This window comes from Mobula birostris, chromosome 8 (genome assembly GCF_030028105.1).
Source record: "Mobula birostris isolate sMobBir1 chromosome 8, sMobBir1.hap1, whole genome shotgun sequence".
NCBI lineage: Eukaryota > Metazoa > Chordata > Chondrichthyes > Myliobatiformes > Myliobatidae > Mobula > Mobula birostris.
Window position 1 is genome coordinate 86,859,858 of NC_092377.1, and position 17,540 is coordinate 86,877,397.

A 17,540-nucleotide genomic window follows, 5' to 3' on the forward strand; every position below is an offset into this window, starting at 1 on the left:
TGGGCAGCCAAATCAGATGGTACAATCAATACAACATTTTAAAGGAAAAAAATGACCCTTTTGTAATATTGTCATAAAATTTTGTGTTTACAGGTAGTACAATCCAGTAAATTCCTTATAACCTAGGTTAGGCAAATACAGCCTGGTTACTGGGAAATGCTGTTCTGGTAGGATTAGCATGAAAAATGTAATATCATGTGATTAAAAATGCTCGATTTTAAGGACAATTAAATGAAGAATGAATACAAAGTTCACAATCAGTATTGGTTAAAGCATCAATATTTGCATCCTATGATGTAGTGTCATAATTGAAATTAAATTATTGTCTGTTCTGATTATAATCTCTTCATAAAACTGGCATTTGTAGGATTTGTATTTTGATATTAGCTCAGTGTTTTGAAATTAGCTGGATACTGGAAAGTTAGTGCTCCCGTTTGGATACTGAATGGAAATTATTCAGCCCACTTAATGTCAAATATTTTAAGGTAGCATCTTGTCAACAGTTTGATAGTTGAAGCAGTTACCAGTTGGATCTAAGCTGGTTACAGTGCCTAGTATTTGTAACTTGTTAATGATTTGTATTGGATACTATGTCATCTGTTATCGATAATTGGCTAGCCATTGTATTGTGTAGTCCTGCTTTAGGGACGTATATAGTTACATATCCATAACACGGGTGCTTTATCCACATGAAATGAAACTTCATACAACAAATCTGTGAGGCAATCATTATTTTTGAATTATGGCTTTAATCATTTTACATACCATGTTTTTAAACCTACCATATCCAAAAGTCAGCAAGGGAGGTGGTTGAGGCAGATATAGTGTGTCATTTTGATATTTTCATGCTGATATTGGGACAGTGCTGTGAATTGTACATAAAATTGTTTCTTTAAAAATGCAGATTCTGGGACTGACATCTTTCTGTTCTTACAATCATTACACTGATTTGATTCATTTTGCTTCCACTCAAAGCAAAGTTATTGAAAGGGTTTCCAGCAGTGCATGGGAATATATAAACAGGCTAATACTGTTCTAACATGGCAACCACCAACTGCTAGGCCCAGAATAGCAAAAGAGTAGGTGATTAGTTTTAATTTATTTTACTCATGATCCGTTTGTTGTACAGTATTGTTAAAATAAGTCAATAATACCAAAGTAGCAGTATACACATTGACCTTAGATCATTCCTAATTTTGTGTACAATTTTCATTGTCTCAGGTTTTAGGCAGCAAAAGCCATATTTAGGTTGTTAATCTGATTTGGAGTCATGTTTACAGATTAAAAGTATCTACCGTCTGATATAGTAATTAAAACAAAATTATACAAGAACAAAAACATATTGATATTTACAGTAAATTGCACATACAGGTATTAACTAGGTCTGAACCTTGACAGTACTTAAAGTATTTTAAAAATCATGAAGTCTATGAAAAAACTGATTTAAACAATTTTCCCCCTGCAGTCTATTTATAGCTAGAGCATATTATACTGCCTGCTGCTTTCTCATCAATAGTGAAAGATTAAATTTAAAATCTATTAGGTATTATTTCTTCTTTGTATAAACACTCAGTTATTAACATGCATGCATTTCCAGTGTATTAAAAAAAATTTAAAACCTTTGTTTCAGCCTCCAGGTACAAATGATCCTCATCAGGAAGCCTGAACAACTATGAAATTAAACAAACATTCCAGCACCTAAAGAGCTGACAACATTGAGTTTTTGCTGCACTTTTGGATACCAACTATATTCCGTCTATTACACAAGAAATTAAATCTCTCACAAATCTTTATTAAGTATGTACAAGAAATCTGCATACATACAGTGTATCTCCAAGGCTGTCAGCTGCAAGGGCCATATTAACAAACATTTCTTGATAAAGCTGTGGCTCTTGGGGCCTACAAAGGTAAATGCAGAATGCTAGGACTCAAAAAAAAATGGATAGGCCATGATGAAATGGCGGAGCAGACTTAATGGGCCAAATGCCCTAATTTGCTCTTATATCTTATGGTCTTAAAATTATCAAGATAACTTCATACTCATGCACTACTGAAACACAAGCAGACTTACTATCCAAAAAAAATACTCAAATTCCCTAATTCAGTGCTCATAAAATTGTACATTGCCCAAGAACCACAGCTTAAAGCTATTCAATGTCTTCAGGCCTAACTGGATGAGGAAGAGGTATTATTGATTTCTTCTCTTTATCTCTTGATAAGGCTTTTCTCATATCTGTTAGAGAGATTAAAAATGCGTGGTTAAAAATGCAAACATCTAAAAAGTTGGTTAACACAATTCATCCAAAGTGGAGTATTCACTTACAAATTGCCTTTCATTGAATCAGTAATTATAACTACCTGTAAGTTCATAGCATAGGATCTCAAAGTAATCAACAACCCATAAATATGTACCAAAATTACAAATTATTATAAAAGGTTTATATAAATTTATAATCATACCATAGGCATTTTCATCAGGTTCTCCATTGCTAGCTGAATAGTATTCTATCACAGTTCTGTAGACACTGTAGCCAAGCTGCTTGTACATGTTCACAGCCACTTGATTGGATACTCGTACAAATAGATCCACAAAGAATCCACCTTTTCTACAGAAAGGAAGCACAATGTTCATCTATCACTGATGAAATGTATGTTAAACAGATACTATATGTAGTAGCTAAAACATACAAACTAACCTTTCAGATATCTCCTCCAGCAGTTCCATCAGTTTAGCTGCTAGTCCTAAACGTCTAAATTCTGGAGCCACAGATAATGCTGTTACATGTCCATGCCATTCCTCTCTCGCCACTGATCCTTCAGCTTTCCCCATTACTTAAAATAAGAAACAATCAGTTAAGTGACACTATTTAAATACTGTTCGCTCTAAGGATGGTGTAGTTCTAATAGCCACACAAGTGCACACATCTGACGCAAGTGAGAAACTGTTTGGCAAACTCTGCTGCCCCAATTAAGTGGCATAATGTCCCAAATAAATAAAGGGAATCCCAGTTATTTTCTCAATTGGAGTTCATTCTTTTTTGGCCACCCCAATTAACCGATGGTCCAATTAACCAGAACCCAATCTATTTAGATACGCTTTTAAAATTGGGAATGTGTGTGTTTACACACAATTCAGAAATGTAACAAAAATTTCAATACAATCAAACAGAAACTGAAGAATACAGAACATCACAGTGCTTGCCTGTGGAAACAGGTAAGATTCTAGGTGACTGCTTTTGAGTTGATAAACTGGTCCATAATCAAAGATTCAGCAGCCAGCCTAGATGAATATGCCACTATTATCTCAGACATTCTCAGCAAGTGTGTTGAGGAACTGTGTATCAAAAAGGAGAATCCAAGTGCTTCCAAATCATGGAGACCCATTCTCTTCTCAAATCTAGGTCTGCAGTATTTGAATCAGGTGACCCTGACCTTTATAAGAAATCAAGATACGACCTTCATAAAGCCATCAGAGATGCTAAGAAACAGTATCAGTCCAAAATGGAATTTCAGTCCAGCTATCAAGTCTTACATAGCAAGTTATAAAATGAAGTCAGACAGTATCACAGAAGGGAACAGATATATCACCACCCACCCTGACAGTTTCTAGTACACTTAAATCTACAGGATGTAAGATCAGTCTTCTGGAAGGTGAACCCATGGGAAGCATTGAGCCTAGATGGTGTCCCTGGACATGTCCTTAGATTTTGGTGCAGATTAGCTGGCAGGAGTATTTGCAGATATTAACCTCTCCCTGCTTTAGGCTATGGTTCTCTCCTGCCACTATCATCCTTGTAACCAAGAAAAACAAGATAACATGTCTTTATGACTACTGCCAAGTGACTACTGTCTACCATCATGAAGCATTCAAGAGGCCAGTCATAGAAAACGTTAACTCCAGGTTTCCAGACAACCTTGACCCAACTGCAATTTACCTACCTCCAAAGGAGGTTTATGGCAGACACCATCTCTAGAGCATCTGAACAGTAGAGAACTATGTCCAATTATTGCTTATTGACTACAGTTCTGCCTGCAGTACAATTATTCCAACTAAACTCTGGACCCTGGGAGTTAATGCAACTGGATCCTTGACTGCCTGACCAACAGACTGCAATCAATAAGGATAGGCAGCAACATCTCCGCCATGATTATTCTAAATGCTGGTGCTCCAGAAGGTTGCATCCTCAGCCACTACTCTACTCAATGTACACTTGTGGCTGGGTGGCCAGATTTTGCTCTAACTCCATCTACAAGTTTGCAGATGATACCACTGCAGCAGGCCACATCTCAAGTAATGAGTTGGAGTACAGGAAGGAGGTAAGAGGGCTTAGTGACATGGTGTCATGACAACAACCTTACTCTGTGTCAATTTAAAAAAAAGTAATTGACTTCAGAAACAGAGCCAGTGCAAACACACCTGTCTACATCAACTGTGTTGAGGTTGAGAATTTCAAGTTCCTAGGTATGAACATCACCAATTACCTGCTCTGGTCCTAGCATGTTGACGTCACAGCCAATAAAGTTCACCAATGCCTCTACTTCCTCAGGAAACTAAGATTCGGCATGTTCCTGTCGACTCTTAATAATTTTTAACCATTGAAAGTATTCTTTCTGGATGCATAACAGATTGGAATGGCAACTGATCTACACATGACCGCAAGAAAGTGCAGAGTTGTGGAAGCAGCCCAGCACAACAAAGGAGCCAGCTTCCCCTCTATGAACTGTCTATACTTCTCATTGTCTCAGTGAAATAGCCAGCATAAAGGCCCCACCCACTCCACACATTCTCTCTACTCCCCCCTCCCATAAAACAGAGGATACAAAAGCCTGAAAGCACATACCAGCAGCTCACACTTTATTCTACATTATTGTTTTACCTTATTCTAGCTCAATGTACAATGTAATAATTTGATCTGTATAAATAGCAAGCAAGCAAACTTTTCACTATATCTTAGTAAGTATGTCAATGATAAACACAAGAGATTCTCTAGATTTTGGAAATCCAGAGCAACACACACACAAAAAAACTGAAGGTCAGGCAGCATCCAGAGAAATGAATAAATAGTCAACGTTTCGGGCCAAGGCCCTTCTTCAGGGCCGAAAAGGGGGAAGATGCCAGAATAAAGGTGGGGCGGGGGGAGGATGGAAGATAGCTAGGTGATAGGTGGAGCCAGGTAGGTGGGAAAGGTAGAAGATTGGAGAAGAAGAAATCTGATATGAAAGTGGACCATAGGAGGAAAGGAAGGAGGGGCATCAGGTGAGGTGACTGGCAGGGAGGAGAAGAGGTAAGAGGCCCCAGTAGTGAACAGAAGCAGGGTGAAGCAGGGGGAGGGAGAATACCAGAAGGAGAAATTGATGCGATAATAAACCAATACCAATTCTTAAAGAGTGTTGGAGGGGTGAAATAAATTTTTCCCTTACATTCAAAGTAGTTCTAGAGGTTTTGACCAATTAAAGGAATGCAGAGAAAATTCTGAAAACCAACAATTAAACAAAAAGAAGCAATCTTTGACTGTGTGCTCTTGGAGAATTGCTTGTGAAATGTAATGGACAAAACGGTTGCTAGATTCATTTTTACATTCCTAGAAGTACAAATGAAGTAGGTCAAGAACTGGAATAATATTACAGATCTCAGTTACAACAGTAATGCTCAAATAAATATTTTGATTTTTAAATTAGATTATGGTGAGTTTAAACAAACTACAATGCTGGATTCTTACTGTATCCCATCAACTCTCCTCCAGGTGCTTCAGCAACAATAAAATACTCTGGCCAATGAGCCAAATACTGTAGATAGAAGGGGATCCCATACTGTGAATTAGTTAAGAAAAGTAACAAGATAATATAGTCAGTAATCTGCAAAAGTTAAATTAGCGTCCAATGCAAAACATAATAGTAACAAAAAGCTCTAGCTTGTATTTATATGTAGGCTGATGAAATGCAATCTACAATTTTTTTTCTATTTTATTTACTTAACGTCAATGTGGCTTTTTGTTATGCCATAGCTCAAGAGTTTTTCCCAGCTCTACAGCTATTTCTTTCATCAGTTGTTAATCTGGCTCCAAATGTACAAGGAGTTAAGTGAATTATCATTGGTTTAATCTAGTTCATGCCAATTCATTTCATGAAGCCTTGCTCAGCCAAATTGATTCTGAATTTCATGTAAATTCATACACAATTCAAAATTTGAGAGCCCTTCAAAGAATAAATGATCACTGAAAATATAGCAACTCCATAAAGTAACCAGGCAGTCAGAGTGCAAGTTTAGTTCTATTGCAATTTAAAAATCTACTAGCTATTAGCAATCATGAAAATCCTCAATAAGCCCAAATGAATTGAAACTTGCTTTTGGAGCACAATTTGAAAAGAAGCTTAACAACCCAACAGATGGTGGGCATCAGGCTCTTAAATCAGAATGAAGCACACTACAAAGAACCATGAATTAGTTGTGGTAGACTAAGAAACCATATTGAAATGCATGATAGCAATATCTATTTTTTTAAAGAATTAATACTTGGTTTACAAGTTGCTAAATTGTTCTACTGGCCTATGGCATAAAGGAAGTTGGGAACCCCTGCTCTAGGGTAAAGGGAAAATAACTGGCCATGGCTAGAAAGTAATAATTCAAAAAGATTAGACAAATAATGTTGCCAAAAAGCAGTAAGCCAAGGACTAGGAAGATTTAAGAAATCAGCTAACCATAGAAACTACAGCACAGAAACAGGCCTTTTGGCCCTTCTTGGCTGTGCCAAACCATTTTCTGCCTAGTCCCACTGACCAGCACACGGACCATATCCCTCCATACACCTCCCATCCATGTATCTGTCCAATTTATTCTTAAATGTTAAAAAAGAACCCGTATTTACCACCTCGTCTGGCAGCTCATTCCATACTCCCACCACTCTCTGTGTGAAGAAGCCCCCCACCCCGAATGTTCCCTTTAAACTTTTCCCCCCTCACCCTTAACCCACGTCCTCTGGTTTTTTTCTCCCCTTGCCTCAGTGGAAAAAGCCTGCTTGCATTCACTCTATCTATACCCACCATAATTTTATATACCTCTATCAAATCTCCCCTCATTCTTCTACGCTCCAGGGAATAAAGTCCTAACCTATTCAACCTTTCTCTGTAACTGAGTTTCTCAAGTCCCGGCAACATCCTTGTAAACCTTCTCTGCACTCTTTCAACCTTATTTATATCCTTCCTGTAATTTGGTGACCAAAACTGAACACAATACTCCAGATTCGGCCTCACCAATGCCTTATACAACCTCATCATAACATTCCAGCTCTTATACTCAATACTTTGATTAATAAAGGCCAATGCACCAAAAGCTCTCTTTACAACCCTATCTACCTGTGACGCCACTTTTAGGGAATTTTGTATCTGTATTCCCAGATCCTTCTGTTCCACTGCACTCCTCAGTGCCTTACCATTAACCCTGTACGTTCTACCTTGGTTTGTCCTTCCAACATGCAATACCTCACACTTGTCTGTATTAAACTCCATCTGCCATTTTTCAGCCCATTTTTCCAGCTGGTCCAAGTCCCTCTGCAGGCTCTGAAAACCTTCCTCACTGTCTACTACACCTCCAATCTTTGTATCATCAGCAAATTTGCTGATCTAATTTACCACATTATCATCCAGATCATTGATATAGATGACAAATAAGAATGGACCCAGCACTGATCCCTGTGGCACACCACTAGTCACAGGCCTCCACTCAGAGAAGCAATTCTCTACCACCACTCTTTGGCTTCTTCCATAGAGCCAATGTCTAATCCAATTTACCACCTCTCCATGTATACCTAGCGACTGAATTTTCCTAACTAACCTCCCATGTGGGACCTTGTCAAAGGCCTTACTGAAGTCCATGTAGACAATATCCACTGCCTTCTCTTCATCCACTTTCCTGGTAACCTCCTCGAAAAACTCCAATAGATTGGTCAAACATGACCTACCACGCACAAAGCCATGTTGACTCTCTCTAATAAGTCCCTGTCTATCCAAATGCTAACAATGACTCAACCACTGATGTGCCAAAGGTACTAGAAGTTGAGAGGAGACAAGCAAGAAACATCAAAATGGACTATACTATATAAAAGAAAAAGTTATTAAAGTTAATGTGGGCTCCTTTCTGAGACAAGAGAAATTCTATTGAAGAGTACAGAAATAGATAAAAATATTTAATACTGCTTCATGGAAGACAAAAGAAAGCAGAGGGCTAAAAATCTAGGTGACAGTAGCTCAATGAAATTAGTACTGGTTGAAATAAATTTGAATGAAAGCATTATTGAAAATGGTGAGCTATAGATTTTTAGACATCAAGAGAACCAAGAGCTATGTGAAGTGCAGAGCTGACACAAGGGGCTTCATGGACCACTGCTGCTTCTGTTTCTTACCTGGTATTTTGAGATGAGAACATACTGCTATGGAAAACAAATAGCAAGAGGAACAATTTAACACAATTCTATAATATGTTTTCAAATAGCACTACTTTTACTGATTTCAACATCAACTAAAGATAAATTAATATAGAATTAATAAAAACAAAGTACTCGAGGCCACTAATTTAATTTGTGTTGGTGTTATCAAGTAGAAGTTTAAATGACAGCTTTGCTCAGGCACATTTCTAATCTGAATTATGTCTTACTTTTTAAGAAAAATATGGATGTGCTGCCTGGTGAACGTTAACCAGTTTCTTCTCAAGAATTCAATGCATTATTTAACTGTTAATAAGGATACAGTTTCTGTAAGTGGATCCAAATTTCTGCAAAATAAAACAAAAACAAATTACAAAATAGTCACAATCTGCTGTTGTAATTAGTGCAGTGTTATATCAATAAAATATAGTTTTCCACAAAGAAAGCAACAAAAATCCTGCTGTTTGGGCCATGTGTATCACTGACACACAAATATTGTAAAAACTTATTAGCAACTAAAATCCCCTAAATACGGTAAACAAATAAAGAGTAGGATGCCAAAACTTCATTGGCACATCAATGACAAGGTTACTCCATGATGCCCCTCCTCCCGTTCTTACTCCATCCCTTATTTATTTATTATTTTTTATTTTCCCCCTTTCTTCTCTCTCTGTCCCTCTCACAATAACACCTTGCCTTCTTTCCACCTTCCTCTGGGCTCCCCTCCCCCTTTCTTTCTCCCTAGGCCTCCCATCCCATGATCCTTTCCCTTCTCCAACTCTGTATCCCTTTTGCCAATCAACTTTCCAGCTCTTCGCTCTATCCCTGCCCCTCTTGTCTTCTCCTATCATTTCTGATCTCCCCCTCCCCCTCTCAAATCTCTATCTATCGCTTCTTTCAGTTAGTCCTGACGAAGGGTCTCGGCCTGAAACTTTGACTGTGCTTCTTCCTATGGATGCTGTTTGGCCTGCTGCGTTCCACCAGCATTTTGTGTGTGTTGCTCCATGATGGCAGTGACCGGAGCGAGGCTCAGGAGGGCCATCAGAGTTGACTGAAGAGGGAGAAAAGGGCAGCTTTTAGCTGTGGCTAAAGAGGAGGGACAGAAATTGGGATACCGACTAACCTCATTGGAAACTGCAGGGGGTGGCAGAGAGACATCTCTGCTACTGCTCCGCCACCAGGAGATGGATATCAAGGCTAAAGCCTGATTTATACTTCTGCATTAACTCGACGCCGTAAGTGCTGCGTCGCCGCAAACTCTGCGCAAAGCTGACGCAGATCCCTACGCCAGAGCCTGCGTTGCTGCGACGTGCACCTCTCCCAAAATGTAACTTGGTAGCATCATATTTCATCCTACGCTGCAATAGCTTCCCATTGGGTGACTGAAGGGCGGGGAAGGAACTCTGGCTGCAATGCTTTCCATAAAGGTTTACAGACCTCCAAAATTATGGAGGACACATTTCGCTCTTACGAAAAAAGACGCTCACTTCTTGTTTATCCCGAGAAAGACTACCATGACCATGAAGCCTTGCACGGGCAGGTGTGTGCGCATGCGTGACATGCGCGAATTGCAGAGCGACGCAGACACACCAATGCACAAGTATAGATGTTCACAACGTGCAAAAGTCACTTGCATAGGTTACGGCGTCGAGTTAACGCAGAAGTATAAATCAGGCTTTAGGGAGCAAAACATCAATGAATGGTGTGCACTGTTGGAGGTGCAGCAGACAGCAATGCCTAGCAGGAAACAACATTTTCCTGTAAATCTCACTGGAAGCTATTTACACGTAATTTTCACCTGGGATTTACAAATGCTTTAGCTTCCCTGAATCAAAATAATATAGTACAAGAAGCCAGCAGACTTATTAGTATCTCCTGTCATCTGTTCTCAGACTTCAAGCCTTTCCAGATCAGAACATGGACCTGGTTGAACATTCTATACACTGGCATGGTCAGAAGCAAGACATTTACTTTTGCAAACAAATAACTCCGCCAACTGCTTTCACAGATGCTTTTGGTGTCATTGGGTTCATCTTGTTAAAACACAAATACAAAAACTTGAAATGAATTCAATCACATTATGACTTTTAAAAAGTTGCAAATTGTTTATTTGTGGAATCAGATATCAATGGGAAGCTGTGTAAGCAGTACCCATCATCTAAAGTCATTCTATAGACAGAATCATATCCCAATAGTCACCAATTATGCAATAAAAGCAATGGGCATCAAATCATCTTCTATCTTCTTATCATGAACTGGAAAATAATGCTTATTCTTAATGCAAACAAGAAATTAGAGGCACATGTAGTATCTACAGCATATAATTTTATCACTTTAGTAGATTCATTGCTGTAGTTACATTCTACCCAAAAAGGCCTCCTCCTGTCTCCTTCTAACTCTCCTTCCACGCTACCTTATAATTCTCAATAGTCCTGTTCTGAATTCCTAAATCTTAAGTACGCTTCCTTTTTCTTATTGACTAAATGTGCCAGTTCTCTTGTTGACCTCTTCTCTTCACCCGACCGTACTTTCCCTGCCTTAATGGGGCAAACCACCAGAACCCCTTGCAAGTGCTCCTTCAACAACTTCCACATTTCCATTATACATTTCCCTGAGAACATTTGTTCCTAATTTACACTCCTAAGCTCCTGCCCAATTGCATCATAATTAGTCCTCTCCAATTAAATATTTTCCCCATACCGGCTGCTCCTATCCCCATCAAAGGCTATGGCAGATATCAGGGACTGTCTCCAAAATGCTCTGAATCTGTCACCTAACCAGGTCTGTTGCCTAGCATAGATCCAGTATGGCCTCTCCACTAGTCAGCCTGTCCACAAATTGTCAGGAATCCTTCCTGAACATACTTAAGTTCCAACCCAGCTAAACCTTTTGCACTAATCAATATGAGGGAAGTTAGGTCAACCTGTTATTTTTTTCACCTTACCAAAATTTGCTCTTCTGTGTTCCAGTGGCTGTTGGGGGGGAGCTATCTATAAAATGCTCCCTTCCTGTTTCTGATGTCTACCCAGACTCACTCAATACATGATCCCTCCATGACATTCAACCTTTCGGCAGCTGTAATACTATCCTTGATTTGCAATCCCACTCCCCCACCTCTTTTACCTCTCTCCCTGTCTCTTCTGAAACATTTAAAACTTGGACTATCCAGCAGCCATTCCTGCCCTTGTGACAGCAAAGTCTCTGTAAAGGGCACAACATCACAATTCCATGCTCCAGATTCATCACCCTTTTTACCTAATACTTCTCACATTAAGGTATTGAAAATACATTTCAACCCATCTAATCGACTGTACTTACTGGTCCATCATATGCCCTATCATTCTGGCTCCCCTCCCCTTGCCTACCTAGTACAAACCCTACCCAACAGCTCTAGCAAACCTACCTTAAAGGATTTTAGTCCCCCTACTGATTATTTCTAGCATTTACTGTTTGTATTTAATAATTTGCAGCATGAGTTCTATGGGGCATCACAGTGGTGACATACAAAGTACTGTCTATTGGTGTAAACATGAGGAATTCTGCAGATGATGGAAATTCAAGTAACACACATCAAAGTTGCTGGTGAACGCAACAGGCTAGGGAGAATCTCTAGGAAGAGGTACAGTGGATGTTTCGGGCTGAGACCCTTCGTCAGGACATCGGCCTGAAACGTCAACTGTACCTCTTCCTAGAGATGCTGCCTGGCCTGCTGTGTTCACCAGCAACTTTGATGTGTGTTACTGTCTAATGGTCTTAGTTAAGGAAAGAGGTTAGGATATTGCAAATAGAGCAGAGAGAGCTTACAACATAAATATTTAGAATGGACAGGTGCAGTAGGCTTGTGTCTACTGGAATTAGAAGAATGTATGAACTTCATGGAATTGTACAAGATCCTAGACAAAATTCTCTATATTTTTTTACAGCTGCATGGACTGACCATTGCTCTGAGCAGGAAGTTTTTACACCACCGCCACAGCACTTTATAATAACATTATACAAAGGAAAATTCCAGCTGCATGGCAACAAAGGCCATGTGCAAGGGAGCATTTCAGTTACTGCACTGCCGTGTACCTGCGCATCTTAGAGGGAACAGTGATCCTGAATAATCTTGACACGGCAGATGTTAGAGGATCTAGACCTAGTGGTAACCATTTTAAAATAGGGTGTCACCATTTTGTGGGTGCTTGGACTCTTCTTCTTCTCCAGAAGACAGCAAATGTATTTTTTAAAAAGAGAAGTAGGTAAAAAGAGTTAAGGAAGGGCAATGGACGTGTTACTGCATGTAGATGGGTATGCAGAGTCGAGTCAAGGTTGTAGCTGATCATCCATCATCTTAATGGCAGAGCAAGTCTTAAGAGCTGAGTAGCCTATTTTATATTCCAAGTTTATATGTGTACCGTTTCCTTTATTTTTCTACATTTAGTAAGTGACACACGAAGTGAATGAAGCATACTCTCTCAACCTATCCTAACTGCATTTTTATTCTGTTGCCCAGCTCCCTTGAAATCCACCATTTCCCCTGCTTGGATGCAAGATTCACGCTGCCCCTACTCACACCACTTCCAACCACTAACTCAGGTTCTAAATCTAGAAAACAAGCTATTTAGAAGCACAAAAGTGTGCAGATGCTGGACGTCTAGAGCAACACAAAGGCATCGGAGGAACAGAGATAGCACCTATGGAAAGAAATGAAGTTGACGTTTCAGGTCGAAATCCTTCACCTGGATTGGCAGTCGGGAAGGGTCTCGACCCAAAGCAATGCCCGTTCACTTCCCTTCACAGATGCTGCTAGAGAAGCTATGTACATCGTTAGGTGGGATAACTGGAGAAGGTAGGATTGTTATACGAGTAGAGACAGTAAAACTGGAAGAGATTCAAACTCATGAACAACGTTGAACATATACTTCCCGTTAACCAGGGCACACAGGTCAAAGTCGAGTTTATTATACATACAAGCACACGTATCCACAGGTACAATATAGTGGGGGGAGAACTACTTGCAGCAGCTGATATGATGCACATGAGCATCAGATAAGGTTTACCCGGATCACCGCTGTTTTAACCCCATTTCGGTCACAGAGCACGAGGAGGCATTCACGTGGTGCCTCCACTCCGCAAGACGGCTTCGCGCCACACTTTACTCACATGTTGTTGAACCGAAAAAGGTCATCACAACAAAACGCACGCAGCGTCGTCATTTTACAAGCTGACACTCAACCGGCCACAACGCTCCCACCGAACGGCAAAGCGCTACCGGAACTGGCGTAAAACACGACGGAGTGAGGCGGGCGGTGGGGGCGGGGAGGCCGAAGCGTGTTACGTCGCCCGCCGTCCTGATGCCCGCGCCGGGTCGCGCGCTGGCGTGCTCGACGGGAATGACGTCACCGACCGAGCGCGAGCGACGTTGCTTACGAGCTGCCTCCATCTAGTGGTTGGATGACATCGCCGCCGATGTGCAGGCTGGGGGCTCCTTCCCCGCAGGTGACACGAGGAAAAGGGAATAGGGGTTGGTCTGTCGACGCCTGGAGCGCCTTGAACCATCCTGTGGGATAGTGACCCTACCCACGTCTGCTCCCCCCATGCCCACTCACACAAGGTTCAAATACTGCAGGTTTCTGCCTTGAACATATTCAATGACTACTGTACCTCCGTAAGTTCCCAAGGTAAAGAATACCCATCTCTGAGAGATAAATTCTTGCTCGTTCGCGAACACTGCAAAATATAGGCTATTCCAGGGAACAGACGGATTCGTATTTTACTAACGTCCACGAATTTGTCCGTGAACAAACAAAAATCACTCCGCCTGGTCACCACCCTTATCTTGGAATGAATGGCAACGAATTTTCATAAGAATAATACGTAAGAACGATTCAGAAAGAGGGAACCCAAGTTCTGCAATTCTTGTGTCCATTAGACTTTTGAGTTTAATAGACAATAGGTGCAGGAGTAGGTCATTCGGCCCTTCAAGCCAGCACCGCCATTCACTGTGATCATGGCTGATCATCCACAATCAGTATCCAGTTCCTGCCTTCTCCCCATAACCTTTGATTCTGCTATCTTTAAGAGCTCTATCCATCTCTTTCTTGAAAACATCCAGAGACTTGCCCTCCACTCCCTTCTGGGGCAGAGCATTCCACAGATCCACCACTCTCTAGGTGAAAAAGTTTTTCCTGAACTCTGTTCAAAATGACCTAACCTTTATTCTTAAACTGTGGCCTCTGGTTCTGGACTCACCCACCAGCGGGAACATGCCGCCTGCCTCCAGCGTGTCCAATCCCTTAATAATCTTATATGTTTCAATCAGATCCCCTCTCATCCTTCCAAATTCCAGTGTATACAAGCCCAGTTGCTCCAATCTTTCAACATATGACTGTCCCGCCATCCTGGGAATTAACCTTGTGAACCTACGTTGCACTCCCTCAATAGCAAGAATGTCCTTCCTCAAATTTGGAGACCAAAACTGCACACAGTACTCCAGGTGTGGTCTCCCCAGGGCCCTGTACAGCTGCAGAAGGACCTCTTTGCTCTTATACTCAATTCCCCTTGTTATGCCATTAGCTTACTTCACTGCCTGCTGTACTTGCATGCTTGCTTTCAGTGACTGATGTACAAGAACACCTAGATCTCGTTGTACTTCCCTTTCTCCTAAATTGACTCCATTTAGATAATAATCTGCCTTCCTGTTCTTACCACCAAAGTGGATAACCTCACATTTATCCACATTAAACTGCATCTGCCCACCCACCCAGCCTGTCCAAGTCACCCTGCATTCTCATAACATCCTCCTCACATTTCACACTGCCACCCAGCTTTGTGTCATTGGCAAATTTGCTAATGTTACTTTTAATTCCCTCATCTAAATCATTAATATTTATTGTAAACAGCTGCGGCCCCAGCACTGAACCCTGCGGTACCCCACTGGTCACCGCCTGCTATTCCAAAAGGGACCCGTTAATCGCTACTCTTTGTTTTCTGTCAGCCAGCCAATTTTCAATCCATGTCAGTACTCTTCCCCCAATACCATGTGCCCTAATTTTGCCCACTAGTCTCCTATGTGAGACTTTATCAAAGGCTTTCTGAAAGTCCAGGTACACTATATCCACTGGCTCTCCCTTGTCCATTTTCATAGTTACACCCTCAAAAAATTCCAGAAGATTAGTCAAGCACGATTTCCCCTTCGTAAATCCATGCTGAGTTGGACCGATCCTGTTACTGCTATCCAGATGTGTCGTAATTTCATCTTTTATAATTGACTCCAGCATCTTTCCCGCCACCGACGTCAGGCTAACCTGTCTATAATTCCCTGTTTTCTCTCTTCCTCCCTTCTTGAAGAGAGGAACAACATTAGCCACCCTCCAATCCACAGGAACTGATCCTGAATCTATGGAACATTGGAAAATGATTACCAATGCGTCCACGATTTCCAAAGCCACCTCCTTAAGTACCCTGGGATGCAGACCATCAGGTTCTGGGGACTTATCAGCCTTCAGACCCAACAGCCTATCCAACACCATTTCCTGCCTAATATAAATTTCCTTCAGTTCATCCATTACTCTAGGTCCTTTGGCCACTATTATATCTGGGAGATTGTTTGTGTCTTCCCTAGTGAAGACAGATCCAAAGTACCTGTTCAACTCGTCTGCCATTTCCTTGTTCCCCATAATAAATTCACCCGCTTCTGTCATCGGGGCCCAATTTTGGTCTTAACTATTTTTTTCCTTTTCACATACCTAAAGAAACTTTTACTATCCTCCTTTGTATTCTTAGCTAGTTTACCTTCATACCTCATTTTTTCTCCGCGTATTGCCTTTTTAGTTACCTTCTGATGCTCTTTAAAAGTTTCCCAGTCCTCTGGCTTCCCACTCGTCTCTACTATGTTATACTTCTTCTCTTTTATTTTTATACTGTCCATTACTTCCCTTGTCAGCCACGACCTCCCCTTACTCCCCTTAGGCTCTTTCTTCCTCTTTGGAATGAACTGATCCTGCACCTTCCGCATTATTCCCAGAAACACTTGCCATTGCTGTTCCACTGTCATCCCTGCTAGGGTATTGTTCCATTGAACTTTGGTCAGCTCCTCCCTCATAGCACCATTGTTCCCTTTGTTCAGCTGTAGTACTGACACTTCCGAGTTTCCCTTCTCCCTCTCAAATTGTAGATTAAAACTTATCATATCATGGTCACTACCTCCTAATGGCTCCTTTACCTTGAGGTCCCTGATCGAATCCGGTTCATTGCACAACACCAGATCTAGAATTGCGTTCTCTCTGGTAGGCTCCAGTACAAGCTGTTCTAAGAATCCATCTCGGAGGGACTTCACAAACTCTCTTTCTTGGGGTCCAGTACCAACCTGATTCCTCCAGTCTACCTGCATGTTGAAGTCCCCCATTGCAACTGTAGCATTACCTTTGCGACATGCCAACTTTAACTCTTGATTCAACTTACACCCTACATCCAGACTACTGTTTGGGGGCCTGTAGATAACTCCCAATAGGGTCTTTCTACCCTTAGAATTTCTCAGTTCTATCTATAGTGACTCCACGTTTCCTGATTCTATGTCCCCCCTTGCAAGGGACTGAATATCATTCCTCACCAACAGAGCCACCCCACCCCCTCTGCCCATCAGTCTGTCCTTTTGATAGGACGTATATCCTTGAATATTCATTTCCCAGGCTCTGTCCACTTGAACCCATGTCTCTGTTATTCATACAACATCATACTTACCAATTTCCAACTGTGCCTCAAGCTCATCCACTTTATTTCTTATACTCAATGCATTCATATACAATACTTTTAATTCATTACTCCCCTCACCTCCCATATCAATTCCTATTCCTGTCATGGTCCAGTCCGTGAAATCTGTATTCTGGTTAACGGTCCGGTCCATTGACCCTTGCTCCAGGTTTTCCTGCCTACCCTGTTTCTGTTCTTGTTGAGCTCTAATTGAGGCAGCTGATGCTCATTGGGGCTGGCTGCATAAATACCTCCAGAGACCAGGCTGTGGCTGCTGGATTGTTCTTGTCCTTACTCCTTGTATCCCTTCCTCTGCCTTCTGGTTCCTCACCTGAAGCCTTGCCGATAATTCTAGCCTCGCTTGAAGTTCTCGTTTCGCCTTGCAAT

The 17,540-nt window shown here is 41.2% G+C and overlaps 1 protein-coding gene across 1 annotated transcript; it reads right to left on the minus strand.

Annotated features, from left to right (window-relative positions):
* Window positions 1-734: 734 nt before the first annotated feature.
* On the minus strand, window positions 735-13,729 carry naa20 (N-alpha-acetyltransferase 20, NatB catalytic subunit). The gene is made up of 6 exons (XM_072265578.1): window positions 13,566-13,729; window positions 8,743-8,767; window positions 5,721-5,811; window positions 2,697-2,832; window positions 2,461-2,606; window positions 735-2,233 (listed from the first exon to the last, which is right to left on the minus strand). Exons 1-6 carry the CDS (start codon window positions 13,616-13,618, stop codon window positions 2,148-2,150), a joined length of 537 nt encoding a protein of 178 aa, XP_072121679.1. The 5' UTR covers window positions 13,619-13,729; the 3' UTR covers window positions 735-2,147.
* Window positions 13,730-17,540: the final 3,811 nt, after the last annotated feature.